The sequence below is a fragment of the Perna viridis genome, chromosome 3 (assembly GCF_037379345.1).
Source record: "Perna viridis isolate PV_CMFRI_1.1 ecotype Kerala chromosome 3, ASM3737934v1, whole genome shotgun sequence".
Lineage (NCBI taxonomy): Eukaryota > Metazoa > Mollusca > Bivalvia > Mytilida > Mytilidae > Perna > Perna viridis.
The window spans coordinates 38502363-38524474 of NC_142447.1; the positions used below are offsets into that span (position 1 = coordinate 38502363).

At 33.3% G+C, this 22112-nt stretch overlaps 2 protein-coding genes across 4 annotated transcripts in view; both read left to right on the forward strand.

Annotated features, from left to right (window-relative positions):
* The first annotated feature begins 3287 nt into the window (after positions 1 to 3287).
* Positions 3288 to 22112, forward strand: part of LOC148622172 (pregnancy zone protein-like) — a 70860-nt gene continuing 52035 nt past the window's right edge. For all 3 annotated transcript variants that reach the window (XM_088571787.1, XM_088571788.1, XM_088571789.1), the window contains exons 1-9: positions 3288 to 3444; positions 8609 to 8757; positions 10652 to 10852; positions 18026 to 18078; positions 18534 to 18606; positions 18961 to 19074; positions 19979 to 20063; positions 20178 to 20304; positions 21885 to 21999. In XM_088571787.1, the coding sequence (XP_088427913.1) occupies positions 3353 to 3444; positions 8609 to 8757; positions 10652 to 10852; positions 18026 to 18078; positions 18534 to 18606; positions 18961 to 19074; positions 19979 to 20063; positions 20178 to 20304; positions 21885 to 21999 (1009 nt within the window). In that variant the 5' untranslated portion in view covers positions 3288 to 3352. The remainder of the gene's footprint in view (positions 3445 to 8608; positions 8758 to 10651; positions 10853 to 18025; positions 18079 to 18533; positions 18607 to 18960; positions 19075 to 19978; positions 20064 to 20177; positions 20305 to 21884; positions 22000 to 22112) is intronic.
* LOC148622173 (uncharacterized) lies at positions 16112 to 17162 on the forward strand. The gene has a single exon (XM_088571790.1). It carries the CDS (start codon positions 16242 to 16244, stop codon positions 17025 to 17027), a length of 786 nt encoding a protein of 261 aa, XP_088427916.1. The 5' UTR covers positions 16112 to 16241; the 3' UTR covers positions 17028 to 17162.

Here is a 22112-nt window from a genome sequence, read left to right on the forward strand (position 1 = left end):
TTATGTAACTTTAATTCAGGGTCTGAGGTAAATTATTATGACGTCAACTGATCAACAGACCCTGCTGTAATGCTGAACTACTTACAATACAGTAAAACACGATGATCTTACAAAATTCACAACAATTCCAGGACATACAGATACAGAAAAAAATATAATATACTGTGCGCATAAAATAATTATATAATGCGCACAATATATTTTTGTATTTCCCTATCAGGGCTCCGTAACTAACACTATTTCACTTTTTTACCCCGAAACAACCATGTATACACGACCTTTTTTGGCAAAACGTACATCCACATCTTAATCGCCTATCATTTGGAGGAGTGATCATTCAAGAATACAGCCTTCTGTCATTCTTTGCTAAAGGGAAACTTTAGTAAAAAAAATAATGAACATTAAAACAACCGAGCTCTTTGCATCGCATCGTGTTTTGGAGTTTGTAAAGTCGATAAATTTGGTTTAGTAGTGGAAGATTCGCGATGTGACAGTATGTGCCCTGTATGTCTGCCTACGTTTTACCACATGCACAATGAATTTAGTCAAGTTGCTGATAAGTGTGAACATCATTTTACTGCGAAAATTGAGTTTAGTTTACAGACTGGTAAATGGATAATATTTACATGTACATGTATAAACATGATAAAATAGAGATATCTACATAACCCCAGATACACAGTAAGTAATGCTACCCTCTCCATATAGTTTGAATCAAAACAGCAGGAAATTTAATCTGAATTCAATTTGTTTATGCTATTAAATGATCAATTTGGATCTTAACAATTTACTCTTGTCCCTTCATTTGTTAGTCTATATAGCAAGTTAATATACATTTTTGTGCATCTACCTTAACCCACAATTGTTGAGCTATATGAATTTCATAATATGGAGTAGATTTACAAGGCAAAATGAATTATATTTTCGACTTCTGTAATAACAGGAACACGGGTTTAAAGTGTGTAATTCGTGTCTTTCAGGCAAATTTGAGTGAGAGGTAGGCTGGTCACGGAAAAAAACATAACTTACGGCACAATAATGAAGTTTACTCAAATTGTTCGGGAGTTCTTAATTCCGATTAAAGCTCCATTTACATTTACAAATTTTACATATGTGTGTAAAATTGCACATGTGCAAATTTACACAAGTGTGTAAAAGCAAAATTACTAAGCATTTACATGATTTTTTGAAAGGTGTGTATTTTAATTTTTTTTTAATCAAACAGTCAGTCAATATTCAGCCTTCTGTTGACACATCCTCACAATGGATAGAAATCTTGCCTTTAAAAATAATCGATCCATTTCCTACTATTTTGGAGGGCATTGAAATCACCCTTAGTTTAAGACAAGAGATTGACATGGACTTCTGACAGTTCATCTGATTGGTGTTAGAAACATTCACTGAACAACAGTGGCTTTCATCCAAATTTCTACTGACCCTGCAGCCCTCCTCTTTTTTATTTGTATAGATAAAAAGTTTGATAGAGTTTGCATGTATGTTCGTGTTATATTACACAACATAGGAACGATATGATAACCAGTGGAATGTTGAAGTTGTAAGAATAAAATCACTTTGCACTAAGGATATGATGAAGTGATGGCAAAACTATGCGGGATTACCTTGAGTAGATTTATGTAACTTGCTTCAAAATTTTTGTAATCTTATGAACTAGATGTTTTGTCTTCAAATAGTTAACCTGTGTGTGTGTGTGGTTTTTTTTTCTGTTTTGCGTTTAGGGTATATCTGAACTGATATATTTGTCATTTCTGGGACCAGTCGAAGAAAGACTATGTGTTGAAAACATTCATAAACATATAACCCTTAATGTGTCGACCTTCAGTCAGTTCTCGATCTATTTTGCTTCACGATCAATCCTATTTTTGTAATTATTTATTATCCCACTATATGTTTCTCTGTGTGTAAGAGTAATCAAGGACACCAAGATTCTAGCGGCGTTCATAACAGTGTAGTCCAGAGAAAAGACAAGACATAGAAAACCGACACAAACAACAAAGAACAAGAAAATAACCAAACTAATCCGCACGAAGCAACAAAATTAAATGGGCAACCCGGACTCAACTAAAAACTGAATGCATGGACCAGGTGTACCGTTAGGGTAAGCGTCCTCTGCTGTTCTGGAAGCATCCGCCGAGATGCTCATAAAATGTCAATTCCAGGGAAGACGAAAGAGGAGGGGAAAACTATGATACGTTGAACAAATCAGTTTTCATGGTGCACATGGATACACCGTAACGATCCATGAGTGCATGATGACGGTCATAAAACTTCTATAGTGATTACTTCAATTTTGTAGCAACATAACCCTGTTGCAGAAGCCTAATTGTAAGAAGTCTGGTGCGATACAAAGTCTACGTAGTTATGGCAAGCTCTGGCATAACGTATGAGTTGTGATATGGAAAACTCCATACGCAGGTGCTGAAGGGATGTTGCCACAGATAAAAGGAAAGTTGACAATTCTGAAAGAAAAGTCATCATATTCGTCGTAAATGTAAAAATAACTGTTAAAATTGTGTTTTCTAGCCATTTTACCCCTAGAAAACTTAATGGGCGTTTTTCATTTGGAGTATTCTATATTTTCTATGTATTTTTCAGGGGACCCTTATTTGTGACAGGGTTTTTGTCGATTGAGTCTTAGATATTTATCGTTTTTGTTCAGCGAAAACCCTATCAATGCCCCGTAAACTATGTTTTTACAATCTGGCATAATTAACCCTGATACTAAATTGAACCCAAAACTATATCAGGAGATAGCTTTTGTTCTTGATAATAGCTTGTGACTACGAAAATTGGCTTTGGCGCATTTTAACTGAGTTTGGGTGTTAAATGCGGGAAAGAAGTGGACAAATTACAAGAGCTGGTTTTAATTTGATTGGTTGAAAAATTAAATAGAATAAACAATGAAATATGACAAACCAAAAATATGATTCCTGTTGGTCTCCCAGATGTCATTTCTGTTGCCTTTCTTTTATATGTTATTTAATCTATCGGCCTGTATTTAAATTTCAGGTCTGTGACCTACAGCGACCAAATTTGTTTCTAAATTGCCCTGATTTGTGGCCACACCTATTTTTTATATATATATACTTATTTATCCGCCCCGTAAGCCCAAGATTCAGTCGCATCGAGGTTTATTGCTAAATATTTTCTTATACATTTAATTTTTCTCAAATTCTAAATTGTAATTTAATTCTGGTAAAAATAAATACAACATTTTTAATGACAGATATACATATTAGCTAATGAACTATTTTGTTTTGGTGTATGAATACATTTAAATGAGAAAATCGGTGCAATGTGTTCTTATAAAGAACATGCGCATAATTTTAATTAAATGTGTACAGCGGTAAAGATGAACCGAAGACATATTCAATGTGTATACTTGTGGGCTTTATACACAATCTGTCATGTTTCAGCATCATCACCGTAAGTAAAATACACTTTCATATGACCATGTTTTGTGTTAACTCATAATGGGGCACACCTGTAACTAGACGAACGTATATTATTTTTTGTTCTCACCTTCTGTTGTTTATATATGTTGTTAGATTCCTTGTTGAACATTATTTTAGAATCAGATAAGATGTAAAATCGAATGAATGCAAGGTCAATGAAAATAAAATAGAGAAAAAAAGAACGCACAGAACTGACTGAAGATAATGCCGAAGTACAGAACTTAGAAAGTTCAGTTTAATGTGAATTACCGTGAGTTAATGTTGGAGAAACTCACTGTAAAGATCAAAACAAATCAATAAATTCATATAGATCAATCTAGTAGTGGTAGATTTAGAGGTGGTCCTGGGAATTAATTTGAAGCCCTCCTTTACTGCTTAATTTTTTTTTTAATTTTGTGCAAAAGTTAGCAAATATTAGCATGGAAACTTAAATCACAGGTTCTGCCCCTGGTCAGCCCTGATCCTATGGGTCAGTGATTCTTGGAAAAAAGATATTGTATGTTTATGGAAAATCTCTAGACTTTATTGTTCACCACTAATTTTAATGAGTCTGATAAAATCTTTATAAGTATACATATACATGTATGTTATCTTATGAGTCATATTTAAATGGGGGAATTGACACCTGGCTCCCTCGAAAATAATCCCTGAATATGCTCACTGGAAATCAATGCTGAATCACATAAATCCTAACTAAAGACATTAAAAATCTAATTAGTAAAAAATGTTCACAACTAATTTGCAAAATCAGATTGTAAATAATCATTATCAAGGTTTCCCAAAACCAGTTTAACTTGCCACTGCACCATGCTGTCATCATTAAGTTCACAATGTGTCCCCAGATGGCCAAACCCAGTTTTCAGTTTTAGATTTATTTTATTATTTTTTACCTGATCTGCAATGAAACAAATTAATCTATGGTATCAGCACCCATTTATGACATCACAGTAGGGTGAAGACTATTTATTGGAGGTTTTAGAAAATTTGCCTTTATGTTTAGGATGGTGCCCCATTGCCACCTCTTGCAATGGTTTAGTGCCCTTAAATGCATAAAGTACTGTCTTCACAGATTTCTAGGGGAAACACTACATGATCATAATATGCAATAAATAATAACCAATTACTCACTAATCACAATAAATAATAACCAGTTACTCATTAATCACAATAAATAATAATCAATTACTCATTAATTATCCCAATTTTTGATGCCTTATAATTTCATCATTAATAGTTATCAAAATTTTGTTATGTACATGTAAAAGTGCTTCCTATTTTCAACATCCATTTTAATTATTTATGTGTTCATGCTGTGATGAATTGGAGGGAGAGTGAAATTACCAAATTCATTTCACAGTGCAAATTATCCAACTTTATAACACATGGAACATTCAATAAATCATTGCTATTTACATGTTTATGAAAACAGCTTTAAAATTCAACAGTTGTAAAAGATAAAAAGCCCAAGTAAGATCTTAATTTATTGTTATGAGTATCCAAGCACATGGACACAATAAATAATTTTTTTTTCAACTAGGTATATTTTATAGACGGTTGATGTTTTAATTATTTTTTAATATATGACATATTGCATGTATATGATAGGTCTTCATGCTCATTATTTACTTAATCACATGTAAAAATGTACATGTAATCAGCAGAAAGTTTTCCTGAAGAAACCATACAAATGTATGTTCCTTAGAATTTGATTGTACAATGTTAATTATGTCATAGATTAAAAAAATCATGTAAACACTGTTCATTTGGTCTATTTTGTTTAATATTGTAAAAATATCATAAAAGAACAATTAAGTTATTTGATACGTATATTTCAGATGAAAATATAAGAAATTTTCATAAAAATAACATTCTTCCAATTAGTATATACTTGTAAATTTTTGTCCTGTAACTTTAAAAAAGTATTAAAGGCCAAATGGAGCTTCATGTAGGCAAGAAAATTTAAGAATTTGTAAAAAAAAAAAATCAATGGGCCACAAACTGGGTCAGTCTCATTTTTTTTTCTAGTTTTCTAATTCAAGATTGTTACTTCAAATATGGATCTTGTTAGAAGATCAATCACAAAATGTACATTAACCCAGTCACATTTTTTGTGCCTGCCCCAAGTCCAGCTGCAGCCTACCTCTATATAACAAATCACCTCTACCACAGGCATGTCTGAATTTTATACTGATTGGTACTTAAATAGATGTTTGTTTAAGGATCAATGGCTTTATACAGATTTAGGTGACATCATTATTAAGTATTGTATACAAGAAGACACTTGACACCTTCATATCTCCTTCAGATAAGGAAACAATCCCACTAATCAGTTGTGTTAAAACTTTATCTTTAGCTTCACAGATAGTACAAGTATTTAATGAAAACACCTCTAACACTTTGTTAATTCAATTGTTTTGTAAGTAGGAACCTTAGTAACATGTAAACATGTTAGTCAATCCACTTGTTTTCAAAATGCTTAGATGATGACAAGTGCAAAGTATTTCAAAATATCTTTTTCAGTATACATGTATATACACTACTGTCAACATTAATTTAAATGTCTCTTCTCACTGGAGATGCTGTGAGAGCAGTCACAGTTTCTCCAACCAATACAGTAGAGATACCATTACAAAGTGCATGTGCATCTGTGGCTTAGTATATTATAACCCTGCAAAAAAGTTTAGGAGAAACATGTATATAGGAATCATCCTGTCTGTTTGTCCAGTTCCTTGTAAGGGCAACTCCACCTTAACTGAAATTTCATAGAAAGGTTGGGCATCATACATGTATGTAGATGTGCATGAAGAAATATGATTACTGTCGGAAGACTCCAAAAGGAGATTATCTAGATTTAAGGTTTTATGTGTTAAAACTTTGTAAGTGCAATTCCTACTAAACCTCTAAAGGGATTTTAGGAAAATTGGGCATCATATGTAGATATGCATGAAGGAATTTTATGACTGTTTGATGACTCTAAAGGGAGATAATCAAAATAAAAGTTTTAAATTTAAGTCCATTTGAATTACTGCAGTATGAAATCTGTTTAAAACTGGACTTTTGTTACTTGTACATCATTCTGTAGTGACATCTTGATTGTATAATCAAAATGTGAAATACAGATCATTTCAAATAAATGTTGAGATTTTACTTCACATTTAGCAATTTTCTTTGGATCTTCATTTCATTAAGACATTTGTTAGTTGTTTTATGTTTAAACTGTGACTATTGCACAGGAACTTGATCTAATTATGGCATGGGATCAGTCTAGGTGAAAAATGGTAATTTGTTTACATACTCATTATCAGCAATTAAGATTCACTTTAATTATTAATGTTACTTGCTTCTATTTTGTTTAACTGTGAATACTGCACAAGAATTTTATCTGGTCACAATGGGGGTCAGTCTAGCTGATGGATTTTTACACAGTAATGGTGATTGTAAGGCTTGGAATAAACAGCTTGAGATTAGGCAGAAGCCAAATTTATTAAAATAATGTTTCATTCAGTCCTATTTCAAATTATTTGAGGAATGGAAAGTTGCAATATATTGTTAAAAGATTTTTGGCTTCCTGTCAAAAGGAAAAAAAATATATATATACTGAAGTATCAGATGTGTGTTTAATGAAGTTTTTTTTTTAAAATATATATATGTATAAAGATACAATGATTATTCAGTGTGGAAAAAAATGAAGCCATACATTTAAGATTCTGCTAAAGTCAATATCTAGGATATTCCTTAATGAAATGATTTCATTCATAGTTTTATACATTAAATTTAGCACTGAAACATTGCTAAATGCATCTTTATATGTATATGACACACAAGCACAAGTCAAACTTAGGAACACATGCTTTATAACTTCTATATAACATTAATAACAAAAATGTAAACAACATATTTTACTGCATTGTACATTTAGGAACAGAACTATATGAGTTTCCGACTTCAAATCTTGTTTTTGATAGCTGTATATTTATTCTTAAGTATGTTGTTTACATTTTTGTTGTACATTGAGTAAGGGATCTGCATATTAAATTTTTAAACCATATCCTAAACTCCCCTGATACACTAGTTTATGAAATGTTCAGAGAAGTTAAAAACAACAACTTGTGAATGTCCCATGAAAAAATATACTAAATAAATTAGGTTTCTGTCATCTTAACTTACAACTTAATAACCTTCAATTGTATATCAAAAGAATTGAACAAAGACTGCACGATCAGTTTAAGCAAAATTTTGTAGGCTCACCAGCTATGAGTGGAAAACTGTCATTTTTTGTAAAATATTTATTCCATCTAAAAGACCCCCATATATTGATTTATGTAAATTTAAAATAGAAAGATCTATCATCAGTAAATTTCGTTTGAGTGCATATGCACTAGAAATAGAAAGAGGTCGGTACAACAATATAGAGACAAAAACGTAAATCATGTGATAGTGGGAACATAGAGGATGAATATCATTTCTTCTCGGTGTGCACCCATTACACACCACCAAGAAATCAATACAGAATGAAATTGGACAACCATAATGTAATTTCTTCATCAAAACCTCACCTCACACCAAGAGACAGCATATATATTAAACAGCAGCTCTATAGAAATACTAAAAATAACTATCAAATTCATGAATGAATGTTGGAATCAAAGGTCAATTTAATTTAACAGAAATTATATTAATATATAATGTTAAAACTATAGATTAATCTGTTTTGAGCAGATTTACACCACTGTCCCACCATGGTCATAAATTTAGTTTATATGTAATGTATATTACATTGTACTGTTTTTGTTGATGCATAACCATTTACTGTAAATGTATTTGTGCAAATGAAATTGTCTGTTGTCTATGTATTTCTGTAACACTTAAGTGTTTTTTGAATTAACTGGATAAAATTCTATCATATCTGTATATTTTCCCATAAACATACTATGTTTGATTTACAGTACAGAGCCCCAGATAGCCAAAAATAATGTATCACATCAAATCTTAGTGCATTTGATGCTCTACTCTGTCCACATTTGTGCATTGTACATGCACTTTGATCATTTATTTTCTTGAACTAAAGAAAAATTTTTCTAGTTGTTAAGAATATAATATTACCTTATTACTAGTTTGTAGTGATTTAATTGTAGGAAGTTTTTGTTCACTGTTCCAAGACATTTATGGCAGGGTAGTAATGAAGAGTTTTGCATCTCGTTCCATGATGATGAAGAAGCCAGCTACACAGTGTCATTATCATTAGTTAACCAGGAATATCAGCTTGGAAATGGAATAGCTAATGGTATATTTTACTCCATATTATTAGCTCACCTGGCCAAAGGCCATGTGAGCTTTTGCCATCGCTATGCATCCATCATTGTTGTCATCCATCATCGTCGTTAACAATTTTTCAAAACTCTCCTCCTCTGACACTACTTGACCAATCAGAACCAAACTTGTTATGAATGTTTCTTGGGTATCCTGCATAGAAATGATGTGGGGATTTTTGATCAGTCAAAAAACATGGCTGCTGTCACTAAAAATAGAACATAGGGGTCAGACAGTAGTTTTTCCCATATATCTCCAAAAACTATTAGGATTAGCCAATTCTGACATAATAAAAAGTGTTTAGCATGATGAGATCTATCTCTGGTTAAATTTTCGTTTTAATCTGTGTAGCCATGGTGGATATATTTTTGATATTATTTCTTTCAAAAATTTTCTCCTCTGAAACTACTTGACCAATTGGATTCAAACTTGGTATGGATGTTTCTTGGACTTGAAGTGTCCTGCATAGAAGTGATATGGGGATTTTTGATCTGTCAAAAAACATGGCTGCTGTTACTTATAACAGAACATGGGGATCAGACAGTAGTTTTTCACATATACATGTACATGTATCTCAAAAACCGTTAGGTTTAGCCAAATTCTTTCAATTGCTGAAATGATCCTTATTACATGTATAAGGCATACAAAAGTCTGCAAGTGTGCTCTCTAAAGTACTTTATCATTTGAGTTTAAAACTGAAATAAAAGAAAAACTTTCTGTTCAGTTACTACATATACAATAAACACAATGGAGTGTGTGGCACTTTTAGGACCACTAGCTTTTTTTTGCCTTTTTAAAATACAAAAAAATGTACTTAAACATATTTCCATATGATTTTCTAAGATCTACATGTACATATAAGGTCAACCAGAACTTGATGCTTCTGTGATAAATTACATGAACATGGTACATGTATATTTAATATTTCTGTTAAACATTTTGCTAGGAGCCAAATGACATACATGTATGACCATGACTTATATTTCCAAATGTAATAGTCATTCAATAAGTGACCTGTAGGAAGGCTTATATACATGTACGTACTGATTTTAGTTAATGGTAGGTATTTGATTAATTATAAGCAGATCAAAAGCCCTCTTCTGTTCATTACATAGGACTAACTGTAAATTGGAACTTAATACTCAGATAAACTCATTTCTGGCCTCTCTATGTCTTGTTTGGTTTTCAACTTCAGTTTATATTTTTATGTTACCAGAGTATATTGGGGCAATTCTTTTGCTGTACCTGTGTATAATGATGTTTAGGGGCAGCTGCAGCCTGTCCTGTGGTATGAGGATTTCCTCATCGTTCATTGAAGACCAATGGGTGGCCTTGGGCTGACATTTTCATCCGGTCGGTTTTTATGTCTCTTTGACATATACACCATATCTATTCTCGCTATTCTCAACCTTGATGTGGTGAGGATCTATTGTTACTCTATCTTAATGCATTATTTTTCTTCATCTACATGTATGTTTTATGACATTGTACATAAATGTACATGTAGCTAGAATCTGAAAAGATCTTGATAATTAATTTTAATAATTCTATTTGTTCTAAGTTGTAAATTAGGTCAACTTTCTAATGTGGCCTTAAGGTCAATTGACCAAGCCATAAAAGGTGGGGCTTCTGAAAATTGCTCTAATTTGAAAATTACATGATCATGAGGAAAAAAGGAAACAATTAAATATTAATTGTGTGCTTGTAAAGTGTAACTTTCTCAACATATTTAGTACACTTATTTTATTTATATTGTATGTTTTTTAAGGAAAATTTAGGCATTTAAGATGTTTGTATCAGCCAGCTTTCATGCATGTAGTTAACTCATACTGTTGTATTTTAATTTTATTGTATTTCTCCCTTGACAGTTGAGGGAAAGGTTTGTCATCGGTTTACTGTACCTGATGCCACTGGCAAGGGTCAGCTGACCTTGTTTATTCACCGTGGAGACACCAATAGAAATGATGATAACATCTTTTGGACAGAATCAGCTGAGGTTGAGATCCATGAATCCTCATTGGAGACCTTTATACAGACTGACAAACCTATCTATAAACCAGGAGAAACAGGTAGGGTACTTCACTCGGTATTTAAATGGCAATGGTTAGGAAGGAAATTTTAAGAAGGGGCAATTTCAGGCTTTTTCAAAGTTATTTTCAATTTGAAGGGACCATTTGTTAAGAACTGTATAATTTCTTTTAAAAGAAGAGGCCATTTCCAACCAGAAAGGGCAAATGGCCCAAGGCTCCTTGTCTTCCCAACCCATTGCATAAAAATGAAATGTAAGTTTAGAGTGACCACAAATGGAACATGTATAGTTTTCATCCTTAGCTTAGATATTGAAATTATAACAAACAGTTCTTTAAGTCATAAGAGATAAGATTTAAACTAACTTTTTGTATTGAACCAAGGAGTCATATTGTAATTTTGGATAGATATAGTGATGCATTGTTTAACTTTTTTGCTTACATGGCCTTAAGAACCAATATGAGCTTTTGCTATCACTTGACGTCTGTTGTCGTTGTCATAAACATCATCTGTAAACTTTTCTTCAAACATCTTTTTCTCTGAAAGTACTTGGCAGATTTTAATGAAAGTTGGCATGAATATTCATTAGGGTCTCCTGCACAAAAAATGTGTTTGGACTTTTATTTGTTAAAAACCATTTCTGCCATGTCTATTTAGAATATAGGGGTTAAGCCACTTAGTTCAAACATAGACAACATATTCACTCTTCCAAACATCCTAAATATCATGAATGGCAAATTAAACTTCCTATGTTTTGAGAAAGATTTGATAGCTTGCATAGGAACAGTCTTCGGGAAATTCTTAGGAACTGTGGGATACCAAATAAAATCATGCAACTCATCAAGATTCTCACGTACCATTAAATCTGATGTAGACACTAGATTCCATTTAATATCCGGAGTAAGACAAGGATGTGTCCTGTCTTCTGTACTTTTTAGCTCACCTGAATTCAATGAAAGTTGGTATTCTTGTTTTTTAGGGTATTGTTAACAAAATGAATGATTGGATTTTTGGCATCTGTTGTCGTCGTTGTCTTTCAGACATCTTCTCCTCTGAAACTAGTGAATGGATTTGGATGAAACAAGATGATTGTTTCCTAGAGTATCCTGCACAAAATGACCGTTTGGATTTTGATCGGTCAAAAAGTATGATCCCTGTTACTAAAAATAGAACATAGGGGTCAGACAGTAGTTTTTTGCATATACCTCCAATACCGTTAGGTTTAGCCAATATCTTTCATTTGCTGAATGATCCTTATTATAAGGCCTACAAAAGTCTCCAAGGGATCAAATTTGTCAGACGACTCCATGTAAGAGTTATTTTGCCCTTGAAAGGCAAAAAATTATGTTTTTAGCAGTTTTCAGTCAATATCTTGAAAACTGTAATAGATAGAATGAAACTTTCAATTGAGGAAATGATCTTTACAGTAAGTCCTACCAAAGTCTTTGTGGAGTCAAAATTGTCTGACAACTTCTTGTTAGAGTTATTGCCCTTGAATGACAAAAGTTTAACACGGTGAGCAATTCAGGCTCCTTGGAGCCTCTTGTTATTATTGCCACCGATTGGGTGAAGTGAACAACTCTATCAGAAAGCAACGTTGGACTAAGGAGGACAATATGTACTACATTTGAAGACATGGACTATGCTGATGATTTAGCACTGCTGTCGCTTACTGAAGATCACATGCTAGTGAAAACAACTAAGTTAGAAAAGAATGCTAAATAATTGGACTTAAGATCAATGCCAAGAAGATTTAGTGAATGTGACTACGCTCTGGAAAACCACCTTTGATACTTATAGATGGAAAACATCTTGAAAGGGTAGATTCCTTTAAATACCCAAGAAGTGTGGTTTCAACAGATGGTGAAGCTGAAAAAGACATTAAGGTCAGAATTGGCAAGGCATGAACTGCATTCATCAGATTAGGCAACATCTGGTAAACAGCAGCCATTTTTAAGTCATCAAACCAAAACTCTATAATAGCTGTGTACTATCTGTGTCTCTCTATGCTCTGAATGTTGGAGAATGATAAAAAATACATCAACAAACTTTTTGTCTTTCATAACAACTGTCTAAGGAGGAGAAGGAAAATATTCTGGCCTCATAAAATATAGAATATAATTGCTGTTGGAGAATTCCAAAGGGAGATAATCCGAATTAAGGGTTTTACATGGTAAAGGAGAAAATCCCACAAGCGTTTGAAAAGCGGGTATTTTCTTTCGCAGTATTTCTACATTTGTAGTTACTATCTAATCTGTAGCTACCAAGGGACATTGAACACTGTTCTATATCATTTTAACCTCCTTAATGGTCCTTGGGTAGCATGCTGCGTTGAGTGTGAGAAGTTACGCCTAAGAATTTAAAATTGGAAGTCACTGCCTCTTTGTCAAACACACCATATTAAAGTGATAGAGTGTAGACTGGTTGGTTCAGAGTCAGAATAATGTGTCCAAATTGGGTGGCATGCCTACCTGTTGGCTATTCTTTCTGTGAGCTAGTACAATAAAGATCTGGCTCAGCCTGTCAGACTAGTACAAAGCAGGGTCTGTTTGATTTGTCATACTCATCCTGAAATGCATGAAATATCTGCCATAGAGCGTCAAACCACAACACATCATCATCTTCATTTTTCACTGAAAAAGTGGTTTATTCAGTGTTTTATAGCTAGTTATAGAGGAAGGTACAAGATTATAAATATTTCTGTCTGTCTTTTTGTTGCCATTAATAACTGAGAGGATTATGCAGATTCTTCTCAATTAAATTTAATGATAAAACAGAATAATTAGTTCAAGGGTCAAATTACAAAAGTTTGAGAAAGCTAACAGGAATGATATTATAGTACTTCAGAACAACATAATAAGGTTTACAGTTAAGTGGCATGTTAATTACCACTTGATTTAAACTTAAATAGACATCCTATCCTTCATAAATGTATCAACCTGATAATGGCACAATGTCTGTATATGAATAACCAAGTATTAAGTGGGATATACAGTGACGACTCATACCTCTCAAAGTCAACCTGCCACTAGTCTTAATCATTTGAAATCAGTGAAACTATTTATTATAAATGATGCCTTGTTACACCCTCAGAAATATCTATCATCTATAAGATACATTCAACAATATTCACATGTAGACATTTCTGTCTAAACCAAACCTTTTTGTAGGATATGATTGCTTTGGACAGGTGTTAGGTTTACACAGCATTGAAATGCTGAAATTGAAATTCAGAAGCTATCTTGTTTGGTCTAATCCTGTTTGGACAGATTCTCTGCACAATGCTTTTTTTCAATGTCTTCATAATTTTATGTTATATTTCTCTATATATTGATGTACAGTATGCAAAGTGAACATCCTGTACATGCAGTAAGAATGGTTTATGAGTTGTCTCTACTTTCATTATAAGTATTCTTCTGCATGATATCACTATCTTCGTTAAGTTTTGCCCTGTGTTGGTCCGGGTGTTAAAAAATAGGCCTGCAGCAGTGCTAAGCTTGTCGTAGAAGGTGACTGAATAGTGCTCAGAACCCTGGCTAGGGGCTAGGGCGCCCTGCCCACAGAGCAACTGGGTTGTGTGCCCCAGGTGGTGGAATGGGGTAACCCTGGCATGTTAAATGCTGGGGTCGTCGGACCATAATACGGAAAACCTGACTGCAAACCAAAGTGGTACATGGTTGGAAAGATGCCACATTCCTTGCACGGTAAAGTAGAATTACTGCTCCGTGTTGTTTTTATGATTAGCATTTCCATTATGGCCGCAGCCAGGCCTTCTGCTTCGCTTTGCAAAAATCCTTTAAAAAGCATGATTTTGTGACTCATACATGTAGAAAATGACACGGGAACTTCGCCCAAATGCGAGCAATGGGTACGCCGATGTACTGAGGGCATTAAAAGGGGACCATGGCGACTCAGACTTGAACCCTTTCATGTTATGCAATCTGATACGCCATCAAGACCAGAAATGACCCAAGACTAACTTGAAGCTGAAATCCTCTCACTGAAGGCCGAGTGTAACAATCTTGAACTTCAATTGACTAAAGCACAGCTGGATAAATGCCAGGCGGACCTGGCTAGTGCCCTAGCAGTGGAACTTCAGTCTATGAGGTCAGGACCCCCTTCTGTCCAGCAGAACACAGTTACAGGTACATTAACTAATCAAAATAATGCCATAACTAATACAAAAGCAAAAAACATTGTTGATTTTTTGTTCCTAAACTCTGTTGATGCCATCGATGATGAGGGATCCGTGGTAGACATCGGTCACTGGGCTAAATTACAATTCGATAAAAAGAAGACCGCGTTAAGCCAAGTGACAATGGAACAGTGGGGGTATGCTAGTTTAGGAATTATGAAAGACCTAGATTTGAACCCCCAAAACATTGAAGGTTACATTACATATACACAGAGTATCTTCTGCTTAGCATCAAATCACATTTGGCAAAGCATCTTGTTGTATGACAAGGAGTATCGCGATTCACAGGCAAGAGAGGGCTGTAAGTGGGCGAACCCCAGAAAGATCTTCGTGATTTTCACCTAGTACCGAAACTGAATAGTCTCACGATGCGTACCTTGAATTCTATGTCTAATTTCCCAAACAAGGAAAGTTCGTCTCCTGAACAACAGAATAAAAGGCGTGGCCCATTCATGCCAGATGGTCGTGAAATATGCCGCAAATTCAACTCGGGAGCATGTGATTTTACACGTTGTAGGATGGCTCATCATTGTGCAATTTGCTACTCAAGGGATCATAAGGCTATAGAGCATTCAAAAAAGGAGAACCCATCATACAAAATTCAACCAAATAGCGTTTGTTAAAGCGATTCAGCCCAAGCCAACCTACTGTCTTAATTTACAAGCTTGGGAATCGTTGTTACCGTGTGATGATCCTGAATTTCAATTTATCATAGATGGTGTCAAAAATGGGTTTTCTATACTTGATCAATTCCCGGATTAGGAAGATTTTGTTTTTTGTGAAAATTATCGTTCAGCAGTTTCAAACAAAATGTTGAAACAGCAATAAAATCTGAGATTGTGAATGGCAATTATGTTGTTACAAAAGTGAAACCGCAGATTACAAGTGCATTAGGCTGTGTCCCAAAGGGGAATAATATGATTCGTCTCATTCGTGATGCAAGTATGCCTACAAAATTGTGCATTAATAGGTTTGTGAAAGAAAAATCATGCTTCTACATGGATTTATGTCATGCCTGCAAGCTCATGCAACCTAATTCTTTTCTGTGCAAAGTAGATTAAAAGAATGCTTATCGCAGTGTCAAGATTCATGAGTCTAATTACAAGCTTACAGGCCTTCATTGGAAATTCGAGAGAGATTCAGAATCTACTTAGTTTTTCGATACAAAACTACCTTTTGGGGCCGCCAAATCTCCGAGCATATTTCAGTCTTTATCTAGCACTGTTTGTAGAATAATGAAATTACAAAATTTTACTGTGATAGCATATTTGGATGATTTTCTTATCATTGAGAGTTCTTATGAAAAATGTGAAAGTGCACTTGATAAATTATTGGGCGTATTAAGATTGTTAAGCTTTCATATTAATTACAGTAAAATTGAAGGACCATCACAAAAACTAGTATTTCTTGGTATTTTGATTGATACTACTGACATGTCTCTGTCTTTGCCACAAGATAAGCTGGAGGACTTTCAGTCATTACTAGAAACTTTCAACAAGAAGCGCTGTGCTACTAAGAGACAGCTAGAAGGGGGTGGTGCTTATTTTTCTGGAGACTATTTGTACATCAATTGGAATATTGATATGGCAGATATTTACCCCCTGCATATTTACTGTAAAGAAATTATGGTGTTGGCAATTTTTAGATGGTCAATTACCTTGCAAAATAAAAGGGTAATAATGTACACTGACAACATGACAGCTAAAAGCACGATCAATAAGATGTCAAGTAAAAATCCAGTTGTTATGACTTATCTGAGACTTCTATTTTTCGTTCAACCATATGATAACTTTTCTATTACTGCCATTTTTATCCCGGGTAAGAGGAACATCCTGGTGGACAGTATTTCAAGGCTCCACCAGGAAAACAAACTGAGTAAAGTCTATGAGTTATTACCTATGAGTTTACAATGTGTTAGTGATAGCTTTTGTATTTTTGATTTGTTATTTCATATGTCATATAAATTTGTACATTGTAGATGGTGGTCTAGGTCCAAACACCCTCGAAAAGGCTGTGGATAAGTTCAGAATGCAAGGATGGGCAGAGAGTACAAATTTTTTTTAGACTCTTTGATCTATCAGTTTGGTGCGCTTGTTTGATAGGCTTTTGTATGTTAAAGACCTGGGAATTTTCTTATTCATGATCCAAATGTTCTAATTTTGCGTATTTGTCAAATTATGTGTCATGATATGGACTACATTATCATGTTTGACTACACAAAGACCATCCAGTTTCGTCAGAAAAGTTTACGTGTTGTAATGCCATTGATTCAAGGACACCCTCTCTGCCCAGCCTCAGCCATTTTCCGTTTACTTAGCTTACATGTTATGTTAGGATCTAATGGACAATCACCCTTATTATGTGAAAATGTTGTGAAAGCATTATTTTACAACAAATTACTTGATCATCAATTCTATTTTATTGAAGTCAGGAAATAAGCCTCTATTGACAGGACATTCTTTTCGTAGAGGAGGCGCTACATGGGCGTTCCAGGCTGGATTGCAACTTTTTTTTTTTTTTTTTTTTTTTTTTTATTATCATTTTTTTGTTTTTGTTTTTTTTTTTAATCAATTTACTTTATTTCCACATCACTCCTTGGGTCTGGGGTGTTCATACTTTATTAGTTTAAGCCTGCCTATAATGCTATGTTTATGTATTGTGTTAATCATATGTTCTTGCAATAAATAATTGCACCCAATACCATATTAATTATTGAGAATAGAAGTAAAGAACCCTTGTGTGGTATTCTCCTGGAGTAGGAACCATAGGGCTCCGCCACAGGAGGCTAATTTGCCCGACCTTACCCACCTCTCCCTATTTCCAATTGCAATTAAAATTTGTCAACCCCATTATCCTTGTGTACCATCCCATATTTCATTTCATCATTTCATGTTCATCGTCTGAATATAGCTGAAATATTGCTGCTTGGGCATTAAACCCCAACAATCAATCAACCAATCATTAAGTTTAAATGTCATGTGATGACCTAGTTTTATATGAATGTTTTCTTTCCTTCTAGTTAAATTCCGAGCAATGACTGTCAATAGAGATCTAAAACCATGGACAGGAATGGTAAGACATTTACTGCACGGTACTTAAGTTCAGAAATAACAATAAAAATGAAAACCTAGAGTTTTTTAGTGGCATTATCACTCTAACACCACTGAGAATGTAAGACAGAGAAATTTTTACAGGTGTTTGACTCTTATCTCATTTTTAATATTAATTTCTTTTATTAGTACGCTTATTTAGATCAATCTGTTTGCCTAAATTCCTTGAATACGACAAAATGATGAACCCATGAAAGTTGCTTACTCTGACTACTCTAGATGAAATAGCTGGTCAAATGTTAGTATAACATTGCCATAACATAGGGCTTAAAAGGCAAAATGTTAGTTATTGTGATGCATCATAGTTATTTTTATTTACAATAATTGTAGATTTTTGTGCTTGGCAGATGATGTACCATCAATATAACTTTGTTATTATTACATGATTTACATAATATGAGAGTATTTTTATTTTAGATACCATTGGTCACTGTCAAAAATCCTAGTGATGTTCGTGTCATGCAGTGGTTGAATGTAGAAAATAACAAAGGTGATTGTACTCATAGGAAAAGTGCTATCAATTTATGTTGTGCTTACTGGGGTTCAAATTTACTCTCAAGGGTGGAAGATCCTGGACTTTTCTAAATTTCAAATCAATGGTCCATTTGAGGAAATCCAAAAATCCTTAGAAAAAAGTGTTGGTGTACTTGAACCCTTGGGTACTTGTTCTTTGGGTTTTTGAATTTTTATGTAAGGAAATGATGATAAATAAAAGCATAAAATGACAATAATGAATTTGGTGAATGTTAAAAAAAGCTTAGCAGACAAGTTAATTTTGATATTGGTAGAATATCTCTTATAGTGTTCTATATTTTTTGTATTGTTTTAGTACATTTGATTATAGGATTGCTGAGCTTTGAAATGTCCTTATCAAACGACCCATCCTTTGGGGAATGGAAGATAAATATGATAGTAGAAGGAAAGGAACAAAACCAGCCTTTCAAAGTTGAAGAATATGGTAAGATACATTATCAAAGTGGAAGAATATGGTAAGATACACAATAAAATAGTGTCATCATTGAAGGTCAAAGCTGTCACAAGTGTTCAATCAAGCCCTAAATAATGGACAGTCCTAGATGATAATTGTGAATTTGTCAAGACCTTCAAGATTGATGGCCAAGTTGTTCAAATCTTTATCTGCTTCATAAAGATTTATTTATTGGATAACGTGTATGAAATTGTACACAGGAAAACTTGCAACATATGTTTTGAAAACACTCGAAAACATATGTTTGTCATATGTGTAGTATAACTATGAATTACATATAAAAAACATGTTTCTGACTTAGCAAATTTATTCACAAAAATCAAGTAAATAAAAATTGTATGGTAATTTTATGTTTCCAATAGGATTTCATTTATGAAAAGAGTATGGTTTTTATATGATTTTCGAAAAAAATATATGCATATTTTCATGTACACAATGTATTTTTTAATGCACAAAAACATTTTTTACCAAACTGGTCCTAAACATATGTTTCCGTATGTTTTAAAACATATGTTGCAGTTTTGCCTGTGTACTTGACTTATTCATTGGGTAACTGTACAAGTAATAAGTAAGTAATAAAAGATTCAAAGGACTATGTAAGCTATTGCCATGTTGTCGTCTGTTAATTTTTCTTCACATATTTCTCCAAAACCACTGAACAGATTTTATGAAAGTTAGCATCCTTTGGGTACTATGGAAGTAAAATATATGATGTATTGAAAACCACAAAAGATATGAAGCTATGAGGCACAGTAAAAGAAAAATATTTAAAATTGCACTAAGTTTTAGGAGAGCACAACCCTTTGCTCAAATGCCTGTTGGGTATTCAGAGGTTCTATTTTTGCTTTTTTGACATTTTCTAATTATTTTGTAGTGTTACCAAAGTATGAAGTCACCATTACTGCTCCAACATTCTTACTACCTACAACAGAAACAATTGAAGGAACAGTTTGTGCTAAGTAAGTAGAGGCCATCAGTTAAGCAGCATGGAAATATTGATTTGTAGTTTTTGAGGATTTGAAATTTCCTTGAGAAGTTCTTATTGATGAAATTGATATCAATTATAATTGTAGGTACACTTACGGTAAACCAGTGAAGGGAAGAGTACAGTTATCTGTATGTTTTGTTGATACCAGTCCATATTACTTCTACTACAGATACAAAACTGAGGAAAGACCGTGTGCTACAAGGATTATGGATGTATGTTTTATACCATGCTTATAATCAGTATGTCATGGTGATGTTATGTTTAATAATTCATCAGTTTATCTTTTGGGGAAGGGCTTCCAATACTACTAATGGATTTTTGAACATCTATTTTTGATTGATTGGAAAAAAATATAAGAACTGTAATTTCCAATATCTATGTAAAGACTTAAAGTTTTTTGCTCCAAAGGTTTTACCCTTGTTTGTGTTTCTGTTCACACTTTTCTCACCAACTACTCATCACAGCTTCTTGAAATTTTAACACACTCTTCCTGTTGATATGCCATATGATGGAATCCATTATCGGAAAAATTTGTCAACAATTTTCTGATTACCAAGAACTTTGTTTATTTTGATGATATTGTGTTTGAAAGTGGGGGTATTACTAGTGAGTCATCACTCAAAGTTTTCTTGTTTTATCATCATAATTCATGTCATTCATGAAAACATATTTCTCATAGCCACTGTCATCCAGATTTCATTTCATGAATCTAAAAGATGTTATTTTTTTTGTACATGTTGTGGTAACAATCTAATGAATGTCTTTAAATCTAAGTTTATCTCTTTTCCTCAATTTTGTTAAGAAGTTATGTTTCTAAAAGTTTTCACAAAAATCTTATTTATTGTATAACCTTACATTAAATATGTGAAGTTACAATTATAATTTATTGGTTTTATAATTCTATTATTTCTGTTATTTATGATAATTACTTAAAAATAAAATAAAAAATTGTTGAACACTAATATACCATCTTAGCAATGTTAAGGAAGCTTTCATGTATTTATCAAATGCACTCTCTTTTTTCCCATGGACAAAATGACATAGAATTTATATTTGTATAGATAACAATGACTTCATTGAAATTAGGAGGAGGTATTCTGAAAATGTCTTCAGTGTATAACCGTTCATTTTATACTGAGGAACAATTGAAGGGTTTTATTCTCTTTATTGTGAAATCATAATACATTATCATGTAATACTCTAGAGGAGCTACAGTTTAAATTCGTTTTCCTGCTGTCTAATTCTGTTCATTCTTCTAAAGGAAGATGGAGTACCATCCTCATGAAATATGGAATGAGTTTCTATCAAATCATCCATTTTTATTGTAAGAAAATGCAAATCAAGATGTCATTGTCAAACAAAGTTTCAGATGTCTTTATCATCTTCTGTTTTGTATGCTTTTATTATACATCATGCAAACAAGGTTTTGAGGGTTCATAGGGATCACCCTGTCCGTCTGTCCATCCATTCATTTGTCCACAATTCCTATGAGCACAACACTTGTCAAGGGATTTTGATAAAATTTCATGGGAGGGTCAGGTATTATATGTAGATATGCGTGAAGGAATATCCAACTTGATGGCTATACATTAAAACTTAAAGCAACTCCTCCTTAAAACACACAAGTGATTTTGATGCACCATGTATATGTGCATTTAAGACAGATAATCAAGGGAAACAATCAGACTTGATGATTTTAACTTTTTTTGAGGTGAGAATGTTATTGTTTTTGTGGTCTTGTTTGCACAGCATTCCTTTTGTATTGTAATTAAAAATTGACCTATGCTTGTAGATAAATGGATGTGAAACATATTCTGTAGAAGGATCGGAACTCATGTTGTCATCTTCGAATTTTAGTCGCTATGGCAACCTTGTAATTAATGCCACTGTTACAGAACAGACCACAGGTAAAGCCAACTACAGTTTTGTTATTTATTAATGATAAGGTATGGTAGATTATGTATCATACATACTATGAAAACCTGGTTTAGTTTGTTCTTTCTAGAAATTAAGGCAGTTC

Coding starts and splice junctions, on each gene's coding strand:
- LOC148622173 (XM_088571790.1), top strand. CDS start 16,242: ATGAAATTACAAAATTTTACTGTGATAGCATATTTGGATGATTTTCTT.